At 46.8% G+C, this 23,804-nt stretch overlaps 1 protein-coding gene across 9 annotated transcripts in view; it reads left to right on the forward strand.

The window, feature by feature from the left end:
• Positions 1 to 23,804, forward strand: part of APBA2 (amyloid beta precursor protein binding family A member 2) — a 138,682-nt gene that overhangs the window by 77,086 nt on the left and 37,792 nt on the right. For 8 of the 9 annotated variants that reach the window (XM_070775266.1, XM_070775269.1, XM_070775265.1 and 5 more), the window contains one exon: positions 12,859 to 13,845. In XM_070775266.1, coding sequence (XP_070631367.1) covers positions 12,886 to 13,845 — 960 coding nt within the window. In that variant the 5' untranslated portion in view covers positions 12,859 to 12,885. Of the gene's footprint in view, positions 1 to 9,049; positions 9,072 to 12,858; positions 13,846 to 23,804 lie in introns of those variants that run through there. The other variant, XM_070775263.1, reaches the window with a different exon arrangement.

The raw sequence follows: 23,804 nt of genomic DNA on the forward strand, positions 1-23,804 counted from the left end.
CATTTTCCAAACTTGCTTATACCACTTGCACTCCCAGATCCACCAGAAAATGCTATTTAAAGTCAGAACAATTCTAACACCCTAGGTTGGGCTCAGACTGCTTGATAACTTATATGTTGTTTGGTTTTTGGTTTAATTTCCTGGTAAGTTTTTTATTTTATATTTTAAAAATTTTGTTTATGTTGGGTCTTAATTGCAGTAAACAGGCTTTCTCTATTTGCAGGCTTCTGTTTTTGTGGTGTACAGGCTCTGAAGCACACGGGCTCTCTAATTGTGTCACGAGGGCTTAGGTGCCCCGTGGTGTGTGGGATCTTAGTTCCTTGACCAGGGATCGAACTCTTGTCCCCTGCACTGGAAGGAGGACTCTTAACCACTAGACCACCAGGGAAGTCCCCAGGGTGTGTATGTTTATGGAGCCAACCCTTCAGTCTCCCCAGACAACACTGCTGGGGTCTTCCCTTGGGGCAGGTTGTCCTGCAAAGAGCTGTGTTTTCATATAGTCGTGGTTGCCACAGACTCATCTGAGACCATCATGTACTGTCCTTCAGTTGTGTACACGTGTGCAGGGAAATGTGGGGATGGCATGCCAGCCCTTCAGGGGGTGCTGTCAAGATGAAGAGTAGTTCACCTCTCCCCTCCTGCCTGGGCCCCTCTGTGGCAGAGACCCTCACTTCCAGGGAAGGCCATGTCATTGACCATGTCCTGGCCTCAGGGCTTAGAGCTGGGACTCAGCTCCTGGGGAGGTCCTCCTGGAGAGGCAAAGGGAGCCTCCGCACTCTGTTTGGTGATCAGCTGCAGGGGGATGTGTCTGGTGCTCTGGTGGCCACGCACCTTTGTGTTAGGGAGGTGAAGAGGGGACCCCGGGGGAGGTGACCAGTCAGTGTAGCTGGTTGTGCAGGAGGAAGTGCCTCTTGACTGCTCATCTTGAAGGGTGAGAGCACATTCCTGGTACAGAGAGGGAGGGAGGTGGGGCAGAACCTGGCCTTACAAGGACGGAAGAGCGGGAAGGTGAGATAGCAGGGAAGACTGCCCTATTTAGATGGACACGGAACCTGGCAGGGTTTCACCAGGGGCCAACACTTGGGATGAGTGTGGAAGACGGGAGCCAGGGTGAATTGGCCCTAGAGACGCCTCTTGTGGCCCTGGAGGGAGATGATGTGGCCGAAAGAAAGGCTGTGGGGTGGAGGAAGGGTCCGAGGGGAGCCTCTTGGGGAGGAGTGTGCGGAGGGTTCTGGGGAAAGAGTGGTCAGTGAGGGCAGGAGGTGGGACCTTGAGGGAAAGCAGGTCACCTTGGAGGTGGGAAAGGATTGTTGGATTCCAGCTTCAGGCAGGATGGGGGAGTTTTTGAAGGGTGGATGGAAGCAGAGAGTCAGGCCACGAGTGGGGGTGGACTCAGTGTGAGCCTGAGGGAACCAGCCAGAAAGTGCAAGGAAACCAGGAGGAAGGAGGGGGCTCGGGACTTTCTGGCTGTGGCTGGGTGGTGGCTGCCTGGAGACCGAGAAGGATTATAAAAGACACAGTGAATGTAGGCTTTTTCTTCTTCATGGAAACTGCCCAAGAAGCCGGTGAGAGGAGAGTGTGAACAGTGGGAACAAGATATTCTTCAGTGAGGATGGAAGATTATGTTCAGTGTGGTCCAAGGATGAAGTGGTGGGTGTAAGGACGCAGCGAGAAGGGTAGAGGGAGAAGGGACTGGTGAGGAGAGAATCCAGGGGGTCTAGCTGTGATCTCGCCTCTCTCTGGGAAGTAGAGCCAAGCCCAAGTCAGCAGAAAGGAATCCCTGAGATGCAAATACATCCAGCACCTGCGTTCCTCTTTTGAATGAATGTCTCCAGGCGTGGCCAGGGCACTTTGAGACAGTGCTGTGACTCACCTTGGGTTGCTCGTGAGAGTTGTCCCCAGAGATGACCGCCGGTATTATTTTCAGCCATGAAGACGCAGGCGTATCTGTGCAACTTTCCCAAGTCCTGGCTGAGGAAGAGCGACGCTCTTTGGGAAGTGTGTCTGTTTTTTGTTTGTCGATACCCAGTCTTGCCAGCCCCACTTCGGGTTCTGCAGCCAAGCAGAGGCATCGCGTGGTGGGAGCGCTGCGAAGCTTGCCAGCCTGAGACCTGTCCCTTGCCAAAGAAAATTAACTCTCTCGCCTGGGAGACCGTGAGATTGCACTTTAGAAAAATCCGTCAGCTATGCAGACTGGTTAGCTTAGGGATAAATCCTGACTTCCTCTCCTTCTCTGAAGCTTCTGTGGGGGTTGGGGGGGTGGTTGTAGATTGGGCTGGAGTTTGCAGCATTCCAGCTGTGCCCATGTTAATTGCAAGGACTCTGCTGGGCTCTGGAAGCCCGCATGGCCTCTGCTCCTCTGTGAGATCCTATGCGGGCACAGAGCAGCCTAGGAGCAGCCCCCTTGCTTGTGATTCCCCTTCTCTCTGCTGCTTCTTCCTCCCCCCTCCCCTCAGCTGGTCCAGAGGCAGCCAGTGCACCCCTCTCCTGGGCATAGCTCTGTTACCAGGCAGACATAGAAGTAGGCTTAATCAGAGTTTCTTCAGTTCTGTAAGTGGAAGTCTTGATTCCTGCTTTCCAGAGGAAGATGGCTCGTGGACATGAGGTCTTAGACACTCAGGCTGAGCTGGCTCTGCTGGGCACGGCATCATGAGGAGAGCCTGCAGCAGGCCTCCCAGGTGGGTTCCGAGGCACCCACCACCTACAGCTATGGTTGCCCAACATCACAGTTACTGTTCCTAGGAGGGAGGGGGCCCAGAGAGATCCTGGGGCCCAGCCCTGCTCTGATGGAAAGTTGCTTTGCCCCCTGAAGCATTTTTGTTTTCTCATCCTATAAAGGACTTGGGGCAGGGCAGGGGGGAAGCTTAGTGGGTACAGGGTTCATTTGTACAAGATGAAGGGAGTTCGGGGGATGCATGGGGTGCTGGTAGCACAATGGTGTGAATGCACTTGATGGCACTGAACTGTGTACTTGACAGTGGTCTGGATGGTAAGGTCTATGTTGTATTTATCTACAGTTTAAAAAACAAAAGAGAGAAAGAACACAGCATGTAGCTAGTAAACCTTCACTCACTGAACAGGCCCAGCCATGGAGACATCGGTGCATATAGATTCTCCCCACGATTCATGCTCTGAGTTTCCGCCCCCACCTCTCTGGGACTTGATTTCCAGCCTCTCTTGCTCATCTTCCCCAATGTCATTGTCACTGTCTCTGTCCTTCTTCCAGTCTGGCCCAGCTGCTGTCTAGGGTAATTTTACCAGGATGGAGTGTGTGTGTGTGTATGTGTATATAGGTGTGTGTGCAACTGTTTTTAAATATACCTGTTTTAAAACATAATAGTTTTAAACATACCTTCTTTTTTAAAAAATTTATTTACTTTTTAATTGAAGGATACTTGCTTTATAGCATTTTGTTGTTTTCTGTCAAATATCAACCTGAATCAGCCATAGGTGTACCTTATGTCCCCTGTCTCTTGAACCTCCCTCCTATCTCCCTCCCCATCCCACCCTTCTAGGTTGATATGGAGCCACTGTTTGAGTTCTGAGTTCACACCTTCTTGATATGTGCGTGGTATCAGTGTTCAGTTATGTGATTGATTTTTGAATATTAAACCAAACTTGCATTCTGGACTAAATGCAACTGAATTGTGACATATAATTTTTATATATAAACTGATTTGACAGTTTTTTATTGTTTCTTTGTAAACTGTTTCAAAGTGACTTGCCTTTCATTTTGTATTCATATAACATCAAGTTCAGGTTTGGGTATCAAGGTCATGGTGGCCATTTAAAGTGAGTTGGAAAGTGTATCTTCTTTTATGTTCCCTGAAAGATTTTGGGTAATACTGGTGTTCTGTTGTTGTTGTTTGATTTTGTTTTTGTGTAACTGTTTGGAAGAATTCAATTGGGAATCCACTGGGATCTGAAGTTATTTGATAAAAGGAAAGAGGATTTTAAATTGCAGATTCAATTTCTTTAGTAAATACTGGACCATTTGGATTTTTGTTTCTTCTAGTGTCAGATTTGCTAAGTTCTGTTTCAGTAACTTGTTCATTTCATAAAAATTGTCGCAATTATTAGTGTTAAGTTGTTCATAATATCCATTATTATATTTTACAAGTGGTATCCACCTTTTCATTCCTGATACTGTAGTTTGTGTACTTTCCCTCTCTCTCACCTTTTATCAGTCTTGCTAAGGCTTTATATATGTAATCTCCCCACTCAAAAGTCATCATTTGGGCTTGGCTGATTTTTCTCTGTTGCACATTTGTCTTCTATTTTATTTTTTACCCGCCCTACATTCATTTTCTTCCTTTACCTTTATTTGAGGTTTAATTTGTTGATCTTTTCAAAGTGCCTGTGTGCTCAGTTGCATCCAACTTTTTGTGGCCCGTGAACTAGAGCCCGCCAGGCTCCCCTGTCCATAGTTGAAGTGGGTTGCCATTTCTTTCTCCAGGGGAATCTTCCTGACCCAGGGATCGAACTCGTGTCTCTTGCATCTTCTTCATTGGCAGGAAGATTCTTTACCACTGCACCACCTGGGAAGCCCTAGTAAATGGATACCTAGATTATTTATTTTTCCAGTGTTTTTTGTTTTCTAATAAAGGAATTTAAGGTTATACATTCCCTCATAGGCCTCCTTTAACAGTAATGTATTTAAAAAAATTGTGGTAAAACACAAAACATTAAAATTTACCATCTTAAAAAATTTTTAAGTGTACAGTTCAATAAGGTAAACTATATTCACATTGTTGGAAAACTTTATCTCCAGGACTTTTTCTTCCTGCAGATCTGAAACACTGTACCTGTTAAAAAATGACTCCCCCTTTTCCCTCTTACTCACAGTCACTGGCAACTACCATTCTACTTTGTGTTTCTATGAATCTGACTATTTTAGAAACCTCCTATGAGTGGCATCATGCAGTATTTGTCCTTTTGTGATTGCCTTATTTCATTTAGCATGATGTCCTCAAGATTCATCCATATTGTAGCTTGGATCAGAATTTCCTTCCTTTTTAAAGGCTGAATAATATTCCACTGTGAGGATATGCCACATTTTCTTTGTCCATTCATCCATCAATGGACAGGTGTTCTTTCCACCTTTTGAATACTGTGAATAGTCCAGCTATGAATATGAGTGTGTAACTATTTTTTGACGTGTGGTATTTTCATTATTAACCAGTACAAAATGTTTTTAAGTTCTGTATTTATGTTCTTTTTAGTTAGTTGCTCATTCATGCCCGACTCTCTGTGACCCTGTGGACTGTAGCCCACCAGGCTCCTCTGTCCAGAGGATTCTGCAGGCAAGAATACTGGAGTGGGTAGCCATTCCCTATGTTCTGTCTATTATGTTCTACTCTATTTATAGGTTATTTTGAAGTAGTTCATCCCCACATATCTGCATATTTTCTAGTTATATTTTTATTTATTTCTGGTGTAATTACAGTGTAATCAGAAACATATTCTTTGTGATTTCAACATTTTGAAATTTGTTTAGACTCATTTTAGTCTTGTCTACCATGTGATTAATTTTGACATAATTTTCTATGTGCACTTGTATGTATTTCCTCATTGCAGTAAGTTTTATCTGTTAATGAGGACATTTTTGGCAACTATGTGGGTGTTCTTTGGAAGGACTGAGACTAAAGTTGAAACTCCAATACTTTGGCCACCTCATGAGAAGAGTTGACTCACTGGAAAAGACTCTGATGCTGGGAGGGATTAGGGGCAGGAGGAGAAGGGGACGACAGAGGATGAGATGGCTGGATGGCATCACCCACTCGATGGACATGAGTTTGGGTGAACTCCGGGAGTTGGTGATGGACAGGGAAGCCTGGCATGCTGCAATTCATGGGGTTGCAAAGAGTCGGACACGACTGAGCGACTGAACTGAACTGATGGTGTTCAAATCTAATTCTACTCTGATTTTTGTTTGCTTATTTTAAATCATTTACTGAAAGAAGTGTATTAAAAAGTATCCCATAGTGATTTTAGATTTGTCTTTTTGAGTTTGGTTTTTTTCTCACTTTATAAAGTTTGAGAGCATATAACTTAGTATGCATACACTTAAAATTTAAACTTACAATTTATTCCTAGCAGGTTGCCCTTTTTTATTAAGATTTTTTATTTTTTTCCTTTAATAATGCCTCTTTTCTTACTGTGAATATTAATGCAACTATACCAACTTTCTTTTTTAGGTAAATTTTTAAAATTTAGAATACTTTTGTATTTACGGAGAAGTATAAAAGATAGTAGAGAGAGTTTTCCCTGTTGTTAACATCTTACATTCACATGGTACGTTTGTAGCAAGTAATGAAACAGTATCAATACATAATTATTAGCCACAGTTTATACTTCATTAAGTTTTTCTTAATTTTTACCTACTGTCCTTTTTCTTTTCTGTTATCCTATTTAAGATACCAAATTAAATTTAATCTTCATGTCTCTTTAGGTACTTTTAAAAAAAGTTTTTATTTTGTACTGGGGTATAGCTAATTAACAATGTGATGGTTTCAGGTGGACAGTGAAGAGACTTAGCTATACATGTGCATGTATCCATTCTCCCGCAAATTCCCCTCCCATCCAGCCTGCTACGTAACATTGAGCAGAGTTCCCTGTGCTCTACAGTATGTCCTTGTTGATTATCTAGTTTTTATTTTATTTTTTTGAACTTTTGTATTGGAGTATAGCCAATTAACAATATTGTGATAGTTTCAGGTGGACAGTGAAGAAACTCAGTCATACATGTACATGTATCCACTCTCCACCAAACTTCCCTCCCATCCAGGCTGCCATATAACACTGAGCAGAGTTCCCTGTGCTATACAGTAGGTCCTTGTTGGTTATCCATTTTAAGTATACCAGTGTGCTTTTAGATTGTGGTAGCTTCTTAGGCTTTCCTTGTTTTTGATGACTTTGACAGTTTTTAGAAGTACTCGTCAGGTATTTTAGACTATCCTTCTGTTCAGATTTGTCTGATACTCTCCTTCTGGTTAGTCAGGGCTTATAAACTTTGGGTCAGGAGACTGCATAGGGAGCAGTGCTGTTCTATTAAATCAGAGTGGAACTGACCACTGTTAATATTAACCTTGATCACCTGGAAGTTATGCCTCATCTCCAGGAGGGGGCAGTGTCTGCACAAAATATATGGAGAAATTCTGCCCAGGGGTTTTCTGCTTTTCTCTTGTTTCTTGTTTACATTGTGTGAATGCAAGGGTATTATTTTATACTTTGGACTATACAGTACTATTTTATTTATTGTTCAGATTGTTTCAACTTTCACCCTTGTCTAATATAAAATGTCAGAGTCTTGTTTCCTTTCTCTCCAGGAATTTGGCACCTCAAGTTCTTTTTTCCTAATGAATTTTTTGGGGGGTATAGTTGCTTGACAACATTGTATTAGTTTCTGCTGTACAGCAAAGTGAATCAGCTGTATGGATACATATATCCCCTCTTTTTTGGATTTCCTTCCCATTTAGGTCACCACAGAGCATGGAGTAGGACTTCTCTGGTGGCTCAGATGGCAAAACGTTTGCCTGCAGTGTAGAAGACCAGAGTTTGATCCCTGAGTTGGGAAGATTCCCTGGAGAGGGGAATGGCTACCCACTGAGGTATTCTTGCCTGGAGAATCCCTATGAACAGAAGAGCCTAGCAGGCTACAGCCCATGGGGTTTTAAAGAGTTGGACATGACTGAGCGACTTTCACTTTCTCTTCTGCTTGGCCTTGTTGCCTGGCAACCACCATTTTCTGCTAGTTTTCAACCATTTATGGGTGCACAGCTGACTTGGAGAGAAAAGCCACACAGGATGCTGAGATAATTTCAGTGTTTTTTCATGCTTGTCGGGATCTCAGCCCTCAAGTCCTAGCTGCTTTGGCAGTTCTCTGATGCTTCCATAGAAATTGAAAGAAAAAAAAAAAACACATCAAAAGTTACTAGTTGTCACTGGTGGGGGGATTAGACTGGTACAAGCTGGTACACCATCATCAGAAGTAGACTTTCTCAGGCACAGCATTTTTTATTCTCCCCACTGTGTCATGGGTGATGGTATCTTGAAACATGCTTTGTAGCCATACATCAGATATCCCAAGTAATGCACATTTTATTTATCTATTTATATTGTTTCAAGAGGTTTATGTATTTGATGTGGACCACTTTTAAAGTCTTTATTGAATTTGTTACAATATTGCTTCTATTTTTATGTTTTGGGTTTTTTTTTTTTTGGCCATGAGGCATGTGGGATCTTAGCTCCCCTACCAGGGATTGAACCTGTACCCTCTGCATTGGAAGATGAACTCTTAAACACTGGACTGCCAGGGAAGTCCCTGTAATGCATATTTTTATGTCATAAATCATTCTTTGCTTTTCCTTCATTCTTATCCTTTGTCACAAGGGCTATAAAAGGATAGTCTTCCACCTCCTCTTCAAGGCAAGGGAAAAAGAAGAAAATAGCCTTTATTATAAGCTTGTGATGAAAGGAACAGATGGGAGAACTGTGTGAAATGGGCTTTTCAGTCTTGGGGATAGAGGGCCAGTGCAATTATTGGTGCAAGATTTTGGGTTTTCCTTAAAGAAATGAAGCCTCTCTGCCTCGTTAAGAGTGGGCTTGCAGAAGAGCACTGCTTCAGGGCTGAGCTTTGTGATTCATGTGAGCAAGTCTGGCTGTGAAAGCACAGCTTTAACTGGATCGAGCAGGATACGTAAGATTTTCCATGCATGATATAGCTAAACCTCATCTCTGCCACCCCTACACTTGATGTCTTCCAGGTTTCTGTCAACTGCAGTTCTGAAGAGCTGCAGTCTTTGTTATCATCATCCCTGGTTGAACCAGATCATTGGAAAATCCTCACAGATGGATGCTTATCCATAAATTGATGACTTCTTAGTCTGATCACTCAGTTGGCCACTAATCCATCTCATTTTGCCATATCCAACTCATCAGCATACTTCAGTTTGAGCCACAGGAAAGTTAGGAAAGACTTGTCATGTGTCCTGTTGAAATTCAGGTGTATTCTCTCTCTTTAGGGTCTCCCTTGCCCACCATCGTACATGCCTACTCAGAGAGGAAACATGGTGAGTTTCACAAACTCATTGTCAGCTCATAATGGCCATGTTAAGAAAATTTTTATTGGAATATAGTTGCTTTACAATGTTGTGTTAGGACAACTTCATTTTCAGAGACCAGTCATCTATCTCTTTAGACTCTTCATCCCAAAGGGAGCCCTGTGCTACCCAAGACAAAATTTGCCTTCCTGTTGGTAATACCTACAATTCTGTCCTGTACTCCGTGCTCCATCTCCAGATCTGGAGCCCCGAGGTCAAGGACCCTGGGTTGGCAGCCCGCTCCACCCTGCAGTGGGCACTGCAGAGAGGTTAGACGGCACCCGCAGAGAGATGCCTGACCATAACACAGGCAGTGGGCACTCTGCAGCTGCTGTGACGAGGTGGGACCATGAGGAGGTCTGACCTGCCAGTTCCTGGAGGGAGCATTTTCCATCTTTATCCAAGCCATCCTGCTCAGATCTGACCTTGAAATCCACTTTTCTCTTCCCTGTTCAGGAAGGGGACTGAACTGAGGGGGGCCATCGGGGGCCTCAAGGCAGCTGCAATGAATTGTGTTTAGTCTCTCAGATTTGAAACCTGCAAATCTGTTTTTCCAAGAAGTCCTGGGACTTTTATTCTTGATTCCAAAGATATGATGGCTGGAGGCTGGGCAGGTGGCTGGCTTCCTGTCCAATGTGATGGTCCACATTTGATCTCAGGCCAACAGCATCGGCCCAATTCTGACACCTGTTAGAATCACAGATGTAGAGAATGGACAAGTAGACACAATGAGGGAAGGGGAGGGTGGGATGAATTGAGAGACTGGGATCGACATATATATACTACCATGTGTAAAATGGATAGCTAGTGGGAAGCTGCTGTATAGCACAGGGAGCTCAGCTGGGTGCTCTGTGATGACATAGAGTGGTGGGATGGGGGGTGGGGAGAGGCCCAAGAGGGAGGAGATATATGTATACATATAGCGATTCCCTGGTGGCTCAGACAGTTAAGAATCCACCTGCATTGCAGAAGACCTGGGTTGGGAAGATCCCCGTATTTTTGCCTGGGAAATCCCATGGACAGAGGAGCCTTGGGGGCTACAGTCTGTGGGGTCACAAGGTGTTGGACAATTGAGCAACTAACACTTTCATAGCTGATTCACATTGTACAACAGAAATGAATGCAACATTATAAAGCAACTATACTTCAATTAAAAAAAATAAAATCAGGCAATTGCTCAGAAAAATGAGAAAAAATAAACAACTGGTCAAAAAAAAAGAGAGAAGAAAAGCACACCCTCAGCCCCACCCAGATATCCTGAATCAGAAGCTCCAAGGGCGTAGTCCAGAGTTCTGAGCTCTAGGCTCTGAAGTGTGGGGGACTGACTGGTGAAGGACCTGCTGGATGCAAAGCCAGTCAGAGATGCCACAAGGGGACAAAAGGGCCAGGGCCTTGGGACTGACTGTGGACAACCGGGCCCTAAGTGGGTCCCTGCCCCGGATCCAAGACAGCTCTGGGATCTCTGTCCTTAGCTGGAGGCCAAGACCAGAGACTGCTGGTGATAGCACCCCAACCCACCCCAAAATTGGAGCCGGCCACACCCTCTGGGGCAGGTGAGGACACAGGAGGCTAGAGAAGTGCCCGGGGATCCTTGCCAGAGGCTGCCTGGTCCCTCATCCCTCTCAGTCTGCACAGGGGGACCCCGCTCCCTACTTCTTCGTCAGCTGCCAGCCACATGTCAGCGACTGCCAGCTGACAGCCTGGGCATCCTTTTGAATTTTTGTCTTGAGAAGTCAAAGGCAGGGCCCTCATTTGTTAAGTACCTGCAGTGTATCCCCTCCTCAGACTTTTCTAGGGTCAGAGGTTTCTAGGAGATGGGGATGTAGGGGCGAAGGGGAGGGTGTGTGTGTGTGTGTGTGTGTGCACGTGCGTGTTTGAATGTGTGCGTGCACACAGCCAGGTGTGCACACAGCCAGGTCTCCTGCCAGAAGAATCATCGTGCACGCTGTTAGCAACAGTAGGGAGGACACAGCTGAGCCCAGGGGTGGTGGGGAGCTGCTTGTCAGCAGGGGCTGGCCCTTCCCCAGCCAAGGACGAGGGAGCCTGTGTGTGGGGAATTCAGGGGTACAGAAACCCAGGTGTGTCCAGAGGGGGGCTGCCACAGGTGACTCCTGCATCTTCTCTTCTATAATCCCTCCTCCGCCCCCACCACTCCACTAAATACCCCAGAGTTCCCTGCTTCCCCCAGAGGAAACGTTTGTAAGGAAGTTACATGTAAGTAGAGTTAAATCATTTTAAATAAGCCAGGAGAGGCTGGCTATTCAAAGAAATCCCCAGAGAGATCTTTTATTCAGAAGATAATCATTTGACAGAGTGATGAAGCATCCTGCCCTTTGTCTCAGGAGTTTCATCTCACCTTTTGGAATTTCCTTTTACACCCTTCCAGCTGCCATCACTGGAGGATGTGCCCACCCCCCCACCCCCACCCCCGACAACCTGCAGAAAGTCACAGAATGTTCTGGGTTGGGGGCAGGGCTGGCAGACAGCCAGGGGAAAATTGCGAGAAGGATGGTGTAAATGAATGATTGATGGTGTTAATGATCACCTGGGTGGTGCCTCCATTGGGTTTGTTGAGACTCTGGGGCGGGGGGCTTGCAAGGTCTTTAAGTGTTCCTGTGTCCCATGACACAGGTAAATGCCACTTTAGTGAAAGTGAAAGTTGCTTAATCGTATCTGACTCTTTTCGACCCTGTGGACTATAGCATGCCAGGCTCTCTGTCCATGGGATTTCCCAGGCAAGAATACTGGAGTGGGCTGCCATGCCCTCCTCCAGGGGATCTTTCCAACTCAGGGATTTGAACCCATGTCTCCTTCATTGGCAGGTGGGTTATTTACCACTAGCGCCACCTGAGAAGCCCCAGAAATATCATACTCAAAAATGAATAAAGGAGGGAAGTGAATAACACTGTCTCATCACTCAAACCAAACCTCTGCTGGGATTTAAATGGATTTCTTCACAGTTTATTCTGTTTATTGGGTGGTGAATAAATTACAGCAGCATATTTTATGCAATAAACTCTTTGTAAATATTTTAATTGCTGCATAATTGTCTTACAAATGTGCTGTGCTTAGTCACTCAGTCCTGTCCGACTCTTTGCGACTCCATGGACTGTAACCTGCCAGGCTCCTCTGTCTGTGGGATTCTCCAGGCAAGAATACTAGAGTGGGTTGCCATTTCTTTCTCCAAAAAATGATGTAAATGAATTTATTTACAAAACAGAAACAGACTCACAGAAATGGAAAATTAACTATGGTTACCAAAGGGGAAAGGGTTGGGAGAGGAATAAATTGGGAGTTTGGAATTAACACATTCACACTACTATATATAATCTAGATAATCAACAAAGACCTACTGTATAGCACAGGGAACTATATTCAATACCTTGTGATAACCTATGATGGAAAAGGATCTGAAAAAAAATATATATGTTTTACATGTATAACTGATTCACTTTTCTGTACACAAGAAACTAACACAACATCGTAAATCAACTATACTCCAATTATATAAAACAGAGAAGTCATGAGTGAGTGGTGAGTTGGAGGGAAGCAGCAGGTGTCTTGGGGGGCCGCCAGGGTCCGCTTGTCCTCCTCCAGCCCTGGTGCCCTCCTGTCTCTTTGGCAGGGCATGCAATGGTCCTGACACCGGAGTCAGCTGAGGTGGGGTGTCCTGTCATCTGAATGGACACAAGTCACATCTCCTGGGCGTGCTCCTTGGGCCAGGTTCTGACTCTCCTGTCGTCCTTCCTCCTTGCAGTGGCTGCCACCTGGTGACGATGGCTGTATGAGCCCCACCATGGCCCACCGGAAGCGTCAGAGTGTGGCGAGCAGCCTGCTGGACCACAGGGCGAGGCCGGGCCCAGAGCCTGAGAGTGAGGACGCGGAGCTGGCCCTGGAGGAGTACGTGCCCACCGACCTGGAGCTGGCGGCCCTGAGGCCCGAGAGCCCAGTGCCTGCTGAGCAGGGTGGCCCCGACCAGAGCCCTGATGGGGACTCCAGCTCTGACTATGTGAACAACACCTCGGAGGAGGAGGACTACGATGAGGGGCTGCCTGAAGAGGAGGAGGGCATCACCTACTACATCCGCTACTGCCCCGAGGACGACAGCTACCTGCAGGGCACGGACTGTGACGGGCAGGGCTACCTGGCTCATGACACGCGCCACCTGGAGACAGATGAGTGCCAGGAGGCGGTGGAGGAGTGGACGGAGCCCACGGGCCCACACGCACATGGCCACAGCGACCCGGGCAGCCCTGGCTACCGGGACGGCCACCTCTCTGTCCCGGAGGATGAGGCCTCAGTCCTGGACTCCCGGGACCAGGAAGAGGATGTCCACTACTGTCCCAGCGAGGAGGCCTACCAGGACTACTACCCTGCCGAGGCCAATGGGAATGCAGGCAGCACGTCGCCCTACCGCCCAAGGCGCAGGGACGGGGACCCAGAGGACCAGGAGGAGGACATCGACCAGATTGTGGCCGAGATCAAGATGAGCCTGAGCATGAGCAGCATCACCAGTGGTGGTGAGGCCAGCCCCGAGCACGCACCACGGGGGCCCGAGCCAGGGCCCGGGGACTCCCCTGAGGCCTGCCCGCTGGCTGAGGCCAGCCGCGGCCCCAACAGACACGAGGGCAGGCCCAAGTCACTGAACCTCCCTCCTGAGGCCAAGCACCCCGCCGACCCTCAGAGGAGCTTCAAGACCAAGACCAGGACCCCGGAGGAGAGGCCCAAGTGGCCCCAAGAAGAGGTAAGATTCTGGCTGGCCCTGGGGAAGCGGAGGGAGGGGCTGAGAGCAAAGGTGTCCATGCAGCCCACAGGTCAGAATGCGAGCCAGCGCTCCACGTGTTCAGTTATGTGTGGACTTTCCAGCCACTCCTGTTCACCCATCAGATGCTGTAGTAATTGCTGAGGAAATCTTGTTGAGGCTGATTGGCAACCAGGGCTCCCAGCAGACACCCAGACCTCCCAGCAGAGCTTGGGTCCTTCCCCTGCTTGCTCTGATCTGCTTGTGTGGGAGTGGTCCCTGAGACTGTTGCCCCTCTCTGGATGGTTTTGGTCAGTCACAGGGATCTAGTACTGTCGGCAAGTGCAGACAGCTGTGGCCAGTGGTTGGGACAGCCTAGCGGCAAGGGGCCCCAACCTGAGTGCATTTCACAGGGGTGGTTGAATCTGGTGACACTTCTCTGAAAGCCTGGGGGCCTTGGTGTAATTGGAAATTCGCTGTAAATAACCATTTTGCAAATAATCATTTGAAGGTTTGACAGAGACGTGGAGAAGAAATGCATGCTAATGAGGCCAGTGGATTTAAGCGTAACTATATTTTCTTTTAATTATAGCAAAGTAAAGTGTATATTGTAATAAACACTTTTGAAAAGCTGCCTTTCAAAAAAACCTTGTGTATACAAAAAGAAGATGTGATTATTAGATGCATGTAAAGGAACTTATATTTGGCTAATTCTGTGGACAAATGAAAATGAATTGCTTTCATATATTTTTATTGGGATATAGTACTAATGCTGGGGAAGGATTGAGGGCAGGAGGAGAAGGGGACAACAGAGGATGAGATGGTTGGATGGCATCACCGACTCAATGGACATGGGTTTGGGTGGACTTCGGGAGTTGGTGATGGACAGGGAGGCCTGGTGTGCTGTGGTTCATGGGGTCGCAAAGAGTAGGACACAACTGAGCAACTGAACTGAACTGAACTGATAGTTGCTTTACATTGTTGTGTTAGTTTCAGCTGTACAGCAAAGTGAATCAGCTTATATCAGGGGATATATGTATATATCCCCTCCCTCTTGAGCCTCAGCAAAGTGAATCAGCTTATATCAGGGGATATATACATATATCCCCTCCCTCTTGAGCCTCCTCCTACACCCATCCCACCCCTCTAGGTCATCACAAAGCACTGAACTGAGCTCCCTGTGCTATACAGCAGCTTCCCACTAGCTATCCATTTTACATATGGTAGTGTATATGTGTCAATTCCAGTCTCCCAATTCATTCCACAGTCTCCTTTACCCTGTGTCCACAAGTCTGTTCTCTATGTCTGCATCTCTATTCCTGCCATGCAAATAGGTTCATCTGTACCATTTTTCTCAATTCCACATATATGTGTTAATATACAGTATTTGTTTTTCTCTTTCTGACTTACTTCACTCTGTATGCCTCTCTCTCGGTTCATCCACATCTCTGTCTATAAATGATCAAATTTCATTCCTTTTTCAGTTCAGTTCAGTTCAGTTGCTCAGTTGTGTCCAACTCTTTGAGACCCCATGAACCGCAACACACCAGGCCTCCCTGTCCATCACCAACTCCCGGAGTCCACCCAAACCCATGTCCATTGAGTCGGTGATGCCATCCAACCATCTCATCCTCTGTTGTCCCCTTCTCCTCCTGCCCTCAATCTTTCCCAGCATCAGGGTCTTTTCCAATGAGTCAGCTCTTCGCAGCAGGTAGCCAAAAGATTGGAGTTTCAGCTTCAACATCAGTCCTTCCAATGAACACCCAGGACTGATCTCCTTTAGGATGGACTGGTTGGATCTCCTTGCAGTCCAAGGGACTCTCAAGAGTCTTCTTGAACACCGCAGTTCAAAAGCATCAATTCTTCGGCACTCAGCTTTCTTTATAGTCCAACTCTCACATCCATACATGACCACTGGAAAAACCATAGCCTTGACTAGATGGACCTTTGCAGCCAAAGATAGAGAAGGTCTATACAGTCAGCAAAAATAAGACCAGGAGATGACTGTGGCTCAGATCCTTATTATGGCTAATAAGGAGTTCCTTATTATGACTTTTTATGGCTGAGTAATGTTCCATTTTTTTTCCACTTTTTATTCCAATTTTCCCTTTTTATGGCTGAGTAATACTCCATTGCATATATATGCTTTCATATTTTTAAAGCCTTCATTAATATTTTTTCCCCAGAAGAGTTCATGCATTTGAGAAATACATAAAGTGAGAGCTTGTGTTTGGAAAAAATGTCCTGTTGACTCACAGTTAAGTTTCTAGAACTTCCCTTTGATGCCCTTTGATTTTTTTTTTAAAGATTGATAAGCATAAGTTGACTTCATTTTTGGAGTGTTCCTGTCATTCAAGGCAGTTGTGTATGCACTGGGGGCTTTGGGCTGTAAAGAAATTCTTGTTGCATTAGCGGATATGGGGGAGGCCCCCCGCATGAGGGGGGCAGCTCTGAACTTCTGAACTGGCATTCCTTCAGAGCCTACTCTCCCAGAGGCCACTCCTGATCTCCTGGGCTGGCTGCATCTGCAAAGCCTCCCATGTGGTGCAAGAAAATTGCCCTTGCCATGTGCTAGGCCTTGGGGTGCAGAGATGAAAGTGACTTGAGCTTGCATGGAGAACCTCATTCTAGAGGGAGAGACTCTCTGTCCATCTGGGTGTGACTGGGAGCCTAGAGGAGTCCCCGCCCGGCCCATGAGTCCCAGGCAGGCTTCCTGGGGACAGGCTCCCTCGTGGGTGATAAGTGGGTGGCCCTGGGACTTAGAAGGGGGGCTTTGGGAAATTAGCTGACCAGGAAGGGCTGAACCTGGAGGTCGTGGGTATCCTCAGCATGCAGCGGGGTTGGGGATTGTGACGAGGCCAGGAGGACAAGTGGAAGTGAAGGACCTGGCTTGAGGATGGTGATGTGAGAGGGACAGAGCTGGGCCATCAGGGGGCTGGGAACCTCAAGGAGGCTAAGGGGCAGGATGTCGGGAAGGCCCTGAGCATCTCAGGTGGATGGCCAGGGCAGAAGCTCCTGTGTAAGGGACAGAGGGGATGGGTTTGACAGCATCTATAAGAACAGGTGCCAAGGAAGAGGGTGCCTGCCATGTGTGGAGCTGGAATTGCACTGCTTTGATTCTAATGGCATGGATGTGTCATGGAATGTGTCCAGGGCAGATTTAAGCAACAGAGAACTGGGTGGAGGACTGGGGTAGGGTGCTGACTCCCCCGCATCTTCCATCCCTGAACACCATCAGCATCCCCTACAAGTTCCAGGAATTCGAGACACATCCCAGAGGATCCATTATTCTCATGACATTCCCCAGGAAGTGCAGGGCTCCGGAGGAGAATATATAGCAACAGCTTCTGTTCAGGGAGAAAGACCACATTGCTGAGCATGAGATTTGGAGATGGAACAGCGTGGCAGACGCAGTCACAGTGTTTGCACCCCAAAGCACTCAGATCATGGTCAGTGCTAATCAGTGACTAAAAAAGACACGGCCCTGTGGTGATAGGAAGCTAACCAAGAATAGCTCCCGGCCCTGCACTAGCGCATGCCATGGACAACTCAGGAGAACTCAGCACAGCTCAGAAAGGCTGAGAAAGGGTGTGACACAGGAGAGTGCCCCAGGACCGAGAGTGGACTCCAGACCCTGCCAGGACCATGATCAGCCTTCACAGGAGAAAAGCTGGTCTCTCTACCTGAGACCAAGCCCAGGCCCAGACTGCTGGAGTGAACAGATGCCTGGATCTGGGCTTGTTGGGTCCCTCTGGTTGGTTCCAGCAGCAGACAGACAGTCCTCTTCAGGAATGGTGACTGAGCTGGCCATGCGCTGTCCTTGGTACTGACGCAAATGTTGGGTCTGCCCTTCTGCTGGCCACTTGCCCTGTGCTGGGTGCAGCCAGGCTGGATAGGTCAGAGAGCCTGAGCTAGAGTTTAGACGAGGGTCTGTGGCTCAGGACAGTGCTGGGGGAGCACCACATCAGCTTGGAGGAAGGTTGCTGTTGGGGGCGTTGCCTGTTTACCCTCCTTGGTCAGTCCTCTTCTTCATCAGCCCAAACACTTGCAGATGGCCTCAGATTCTGCCCCCGTTGCCTATTTTGACTGCTGGTGCAGCTCTGCCCCACCCCGACCCCTCCCTCTTAGTCTCTGGGTCTCAATCTTCCCCTCAAAGCAGCCCCGGGTGCCGGCTAGGAGATCTATGTCCCTGACCTTGACTCCTGGAGCCTCTGGATCTCTGACTGTGGACGGTTATGCTCTGCTGAAGACTCACCCATCCCAGGGTCTTCCTCAGATGGGCTCAGACCCAGACTACTCCTACCTGAGCCAGGTCTCTGGGTGCTTCTGGGGAACTCTGGCCACTGAGGCTGCTTCTTCTTTCTCTGTGTGTCAGCTCAGTCATGTCCAACTGTGTGACCCCATGGACTGTAACCATCCCTGCCCCCAGGCTCCTCTGTCTGTGGAATTCTCCAGGCAAGAATACTGGAGTGGGTTGCCATTTCCTCCTCCAGGGGGTCTTCCCAGCCCAGATCTTCTCGAACCTGGATCTCCCACATTGCAGGCAGATTTTTTACCATCTGAGCCACCAGGCAAGCCATTGAAAATAGATGCTCTTCCTTGCTGTGATCTGTTTATTCCCTTCTGCATTCATTCATTCGTTTGTTCATTCATGGGGACCCATGAATATAAAACATAGCTTGCTGGTCACTTTTAGAAATGTGAATGTTAATTTCAAGAAATGAGGGGATAATGTAGTCATTCACTGGTCCTCAAAACCTACTCCAGACACAAGAGTGGTGGTGGGTTAGAGTTTTTCCTGTTACATTGAATTTGCAAATTTGCAATGGGAGATGTCATGAAGTGGATTTGCTACCATGAAGTGGTTTTTCTTGCCCAATATCTTATTTAATCTACAACCCCCTTTCTAAATGCCAGGAAAAAAATCAAACAGGGAATTAAGCCAAAGGATTCTAAGTCACCTAAAATATGGGCTGCTTGGCACAAATTCAGAGATCTCAGCTTGGTCATTATTTTCAGTATTTGTGGGAAGATTGATTTCTCTTCTGAGCCACAGTTACAGTTACCTAAGAAAGACTTTTACATACAATACAATGGAGTATTATTCATCCCTAAAAAGAAAGGAGATGCTACAACAGGGATGAACCTTGAGGCCACTGTGCTGAGTGAAAATAACCTCACAAAAAGTCAAATCCTATATGATTCCACACAAGTGAGGTACCTGGACTAATTAAACCCACAGAGATGGAGGCAGACTGGGAGTTGGTGGGATTTGGGGGGATGGGGTTAGTGTTTAATGGAGACAGAGCTTCCATTGGGGATGATGAAAAGTTCTGGGGCTGGATGGTGGTGATGATTGTACATCGGTGTGCATGCACCTAATGCCACTTAATTGTCCACCTAAAATTGGTTAAAATGATACATTTTATTTTAGGTATATCTAACAAGAAAAGGCTCTTGTCCCATTCACCAGCCCGAGCCAACTAAAATCATCTGAAACCAAGTTGAGCCAATCTGAACCCCTGTAACCCATATCATGCAAACAAAACATTCTTTGTCTATCCGAAGGACTGGTGGAACCACAGGAGAGATAGCTGACCATACTCATGTGGGCCTGTGGACACTGGGTGGATCTGCACATCTCTGGAAGGTTTTAGGATATTCAGGATTAAGATGAGCCACGAGTAGACAACCACATCCTGAGTGAGGAGGGGGCACCTTCCCTCTCTCCTTCTGGGGTCTTGTCCAGTAACAGACGTGATCCCACCTTGGCAGGGGTGGAAGGGCAGAGGAGGGGTGGACCGCAGATTATTATTCCTGCTGGGCTTTCACATAGATCATTCAGACCACTGGGTTACATGAAATGATTGAGGTCATATCTTGTTAGTATCATTAAAAGAAAAATATGTTATCAAATGTACTATGAAAACACTCTCTCCTCATCCTCAACTTTAAGAAAACCAGATGTTCTGTACAGCACATTCATAACAGTAGATTTAATAGAAGTTTACTAGATCATTGGGATCTCCTGGTTAAACTTGCTTTTCATATTAGGAGTTATATGATTTAGTATTGGTAGCTGTAGGCAGTTCCATTGAGTTGTTTATTATTTAGGACTAGTAGTATTATTTGGAGAAGAAAATGGCAACTCACTCCAGTATTTCTTGTCTGGAAAATTCCGTGGACAGAGGAGCCTGGTGGGCTAAAACCATGGGGTTGCAAAGAGTTGGACATGACTGAACACACACATGCCAATAGTATTATTTAGGATTTATTTATTTATTTATTTTTGGCTGTGCGAGGTCTTCACTGCTGCTCAGGCTTTTCTGTAGTTGTGGTGAGTGGGGGCCTGCTCTCTAGTTATCATGGGCTTCTCACTGTGGTGGCTTCTCTTGTTGCAGAGCATGGGCTCTAGAGCACAGGCTCAGTAATTGTGGTGCATGGGCTTAGCTGCTCCATGGCCTGCTCCATGGCATGTGGGATCTTCCCGGACCAGGGATCAAACTCACATCTCCTACATTGGTAGGCCACCAGGCAAGTCCAGGACTAAAAGTATTGATTGGAACAGAGAATTCCTTCTTGTGTCCAGAGAACAGAGAGCTGGTTTGGGCAGTTCTAGGCTGGGAATGGCAGTCTCTATGGACAAGCTAAATATGGGAAGTGTCTTGGAGCTGGAATTTGAACATCGACTTAGCATCCTCATCTGGTTTCCTTCTGACCTGGGTGCCTTGGTTTCATGCACTTATCTGATGCCACATTCACTTTCCCAGAATGTGTGAGGGGCTCTATGCTGAAAGGGGAGTGGTTGGGGGAACAGGGAGCGTCTCCGGGCTCACAAGAGCTACTGGCCTGAACTTGCTGTAATACAAAAGATTGCTCTTCACCCTGGAGGGTCATTAAACTGCTGTCATTAAAGTGTCATTAAACTGCTGTCATTAGGCTGTGATTAAACTGCTCACACAGGGCTCCTTACCTTACAGTTACTGGCAGGGGATGGGTGTGTTTGTAGCAAACTTATGAAACCAGTGGGAGAAGCAGCCTGCTGGCCCCCAGGGGTCATGGGCTTTTCACCTTTGAGAATTGAGCTAAATCACATGTGATGCTCCCTGGTCCTATAACTGCCTGGAGTGTTGGGGTGCCTCCTTCCCCAGGAAGGAATCTGGAATCCAACTGTGACATCCAGGGTGGGGGGCAGGTGTTTGGGAAGAAGTGTCTGTGGTCCTGTCACTGTATTTGGGCTGCCCGCCTCCTCCCCTTGGCCCTCGTGTCCCTAGTGAGGGCTAGTCCTGCACCAGCTGGCCCTGACTGCCATGCAGGAATCTAGTGCTGAGTTGAAAGGGGTGTCAAAGGTGGAGTCAGTGTGTTTTTGATCATTTGAGGTCTCTGTTTACTCCTTCTTTCCCTGTTACTTTAAAAGTGTAGCTATAGACACATAACATGAAATTTACTGATTTGACCATTTTAGAGGGTACAATTCAGTGACATCGACTGCAATGTTGTACAACCACCACCACTCAGTTCTAGAACATTTTCCTCAACCCTAAAGGAGACCATGCTTATTATTTTTTAAATATTCATTTGTATTTATTGACTGTACTGAGTCTTAGTTGGGGCATTTGGGATCTAGTTCCCTGACCAGGGATGGAACCCAGGCCCTCTGCATTGGGAGTGAGGAGTCTTAGCCACTGGACCAAGCAGTCAGTCCCCAATTTCCTCTCCCTGTAGACCCTGGTGATGACAAATCTGCTCTCCTTCTGTGTTAGCAGACCCCTGAGATATTGTGGTTTGATGCCAGACCACTGCAGTTAAGTGAATATCTCAATAAAGTGAGTCACACACATATTTTGATGTCTCAGTGCATCCAAAAGTTATATTCACACTATACTGTCATCTGTTAGGTGTGCAATAGTGTTTAAAAAACCATGTGTACCTTAATTTAAGAGTACTTTAGTATTTAACTGGTGGTCCAGTGGATAAGAATCCTCATGTGAATGCAGGCTTGATCCCTGGTCCAGGAAGGTCCCACATGTCTCGGGGCAACTAAGCCTGTGTACCACAACTACTGAGATGGCACTCTAGAGCCCCTGCTCTGAAACAGGAGAAACTACTGCAGTGAGAAGCCTGAATACTTCAACTAGAGAGCAGCCCCCGCTTGCTGCACCTAGAGACAGACCCACATAGCAACGAAGACCCAGCATAGCCAAAATTAATAAATAAATAAAATTTTAAAATTATTATAAAGGAATACTTTATTGCTAAAAAATACTAAGCATCATCTGAGCCTTCTGGGGTTGTCATCTTTTTTGCAGGCAGAAGGCCTGGCCTCAGTGTGGATGGCTGGTGACTGATTGGCCTGGTGGGTGCTGAAGACTGGGGTGGCCATGGCAATTTCTTAAAATAAGATGACAGTGAAATTTACCTCAACTGATGGACTCTTCCTTTCACAAACAATTTCTCTGTATCATGCAATGCAGTTTGAGAGCATTTTTACCCACAGTAGAATTTCTTTCAAAATTGGAGTCAATCCAATCCAATTTTGGAACTCTGCCACTGCTTCATCAACTAAGTTTATGTAATATTCTAAATCCTTTGTTGTCACTTCAACAATCTTCACAGCATCTTCACTAGGATTAGATTCCTTCCCAAGAAACCACTTTCTTTGTTTATCCATAAGAAGCAAATTCCTCATGCATTTAAATTGTATCATGAGATTGTGGTAATTCAATAACATCTTCAGGCTCCACTTCTAATTCTAGTTCTCTTACTGTTGCCACCACATCTGTAGTTACTTCTTCCACTCAGGTCTGAATCCTTCAAAGTCATTCATGAGGGTCGGAATCAACTTCTAAATTCCTGTTGTTGTTGATGTTCTGACCTCTTCCTGTGAATCATGAATGTTCTTGATGGCATCTAGAATGGTGAATCCTTTACAGAATGTTTCAATCTACTTTGCCCAGATCAATCAGAGGAATCACTATGGCAGCCTCACAAAGTATATTTTTGAAATAGTAATGAGGATGGAGACACAGAGGCCAGTTTAGGAAAACATGGTTCTACTCAGAAAGTCTTGTCCCCAGGGTACCCTCCACCCCTTCCTGAGGGGCCCTGTGAACAGAGAGTGAACGATGGAATGAGGCGCCAGAGGGGCCCAGTGTTGGTGGTGGAGGAAGTTTTATCAGACAAGTCACAGAGAGTAAGGCCAGGCCCCCAGTGGCTTCCCCAGTGGATCTCGTCATGATTCTCTTAAGCCAGAGTTTTGGCTTCCTTGGTGGCTCAGATGGTAAAGAATCTGTCTGCAATGTGGGAGACGGGGGTTCGATCCCTGGGTCAGGAAGATCCCCTGGAGGAGGGCATGGCAACCCACTCCAGTATTCTTGCCTGGAGAATCCCATGGACACAGGAGCGTGGCAGGCTGCAGTCCATGGGGTGGCACAGAGTTGGACATGACTGAAGCGACTAAGCAGTAGCAGTGGTGGCTTTGAGAAGATGTTATCGTCCCTGGAGGGATAAGTGAGATAAGAATGAAGACTTTATGCAAGTGCTTCTCCTCCTCCAGGTGAAGACCATGGAGTGGCCTGAATGCTGAGAGGAACAGAACCAGATTGTTATTTTTCTGAGCCACCATTTGTCAGGGGATGGATCGAAGGGCCTCTGAGAGAAGATGAGGAGGGCACTGATGAGACTGTCAGTGATCAGACCATCATCAGCCCTGTGGGTGATGCCCCCAGCTTGGCCCCACGGGAGCATCTGCAGTGTCGCTGTCCCAGCCGCACCCACCCCTGCCCCCCACTTCCCTGAGCAGGACGGAGGAGGGCACGTCTTGGATGGAATGACTGATGAGTCAGTTGACCGATGCCTTTGAAAACAAGAAAGGATTCCTAGAGAAGGCTCTCCCTTCGCTGAGTGCAGCACTGGGGTTTCTCTGACACTGAGTCCTGTCTGGGGAGAGATGGGACAGTCCA

Source organism: Bos indicus, chromosome 21 (assembly GCF_029378745.1).
Source record: "Bos indicus isolate NIAB-ARS_2022 breed Sahiwal x Tharparkar chromosome 21, NIAB-ARS_B.indTharparkar_mat_pri_1.0, whole genome shotgun sequence".
Lineage (NCBI taxonomy): Eukaryota > Metazoa > Chordata > Mammalia > Artiodactyla > Bovidae > Bos > Bos indicus.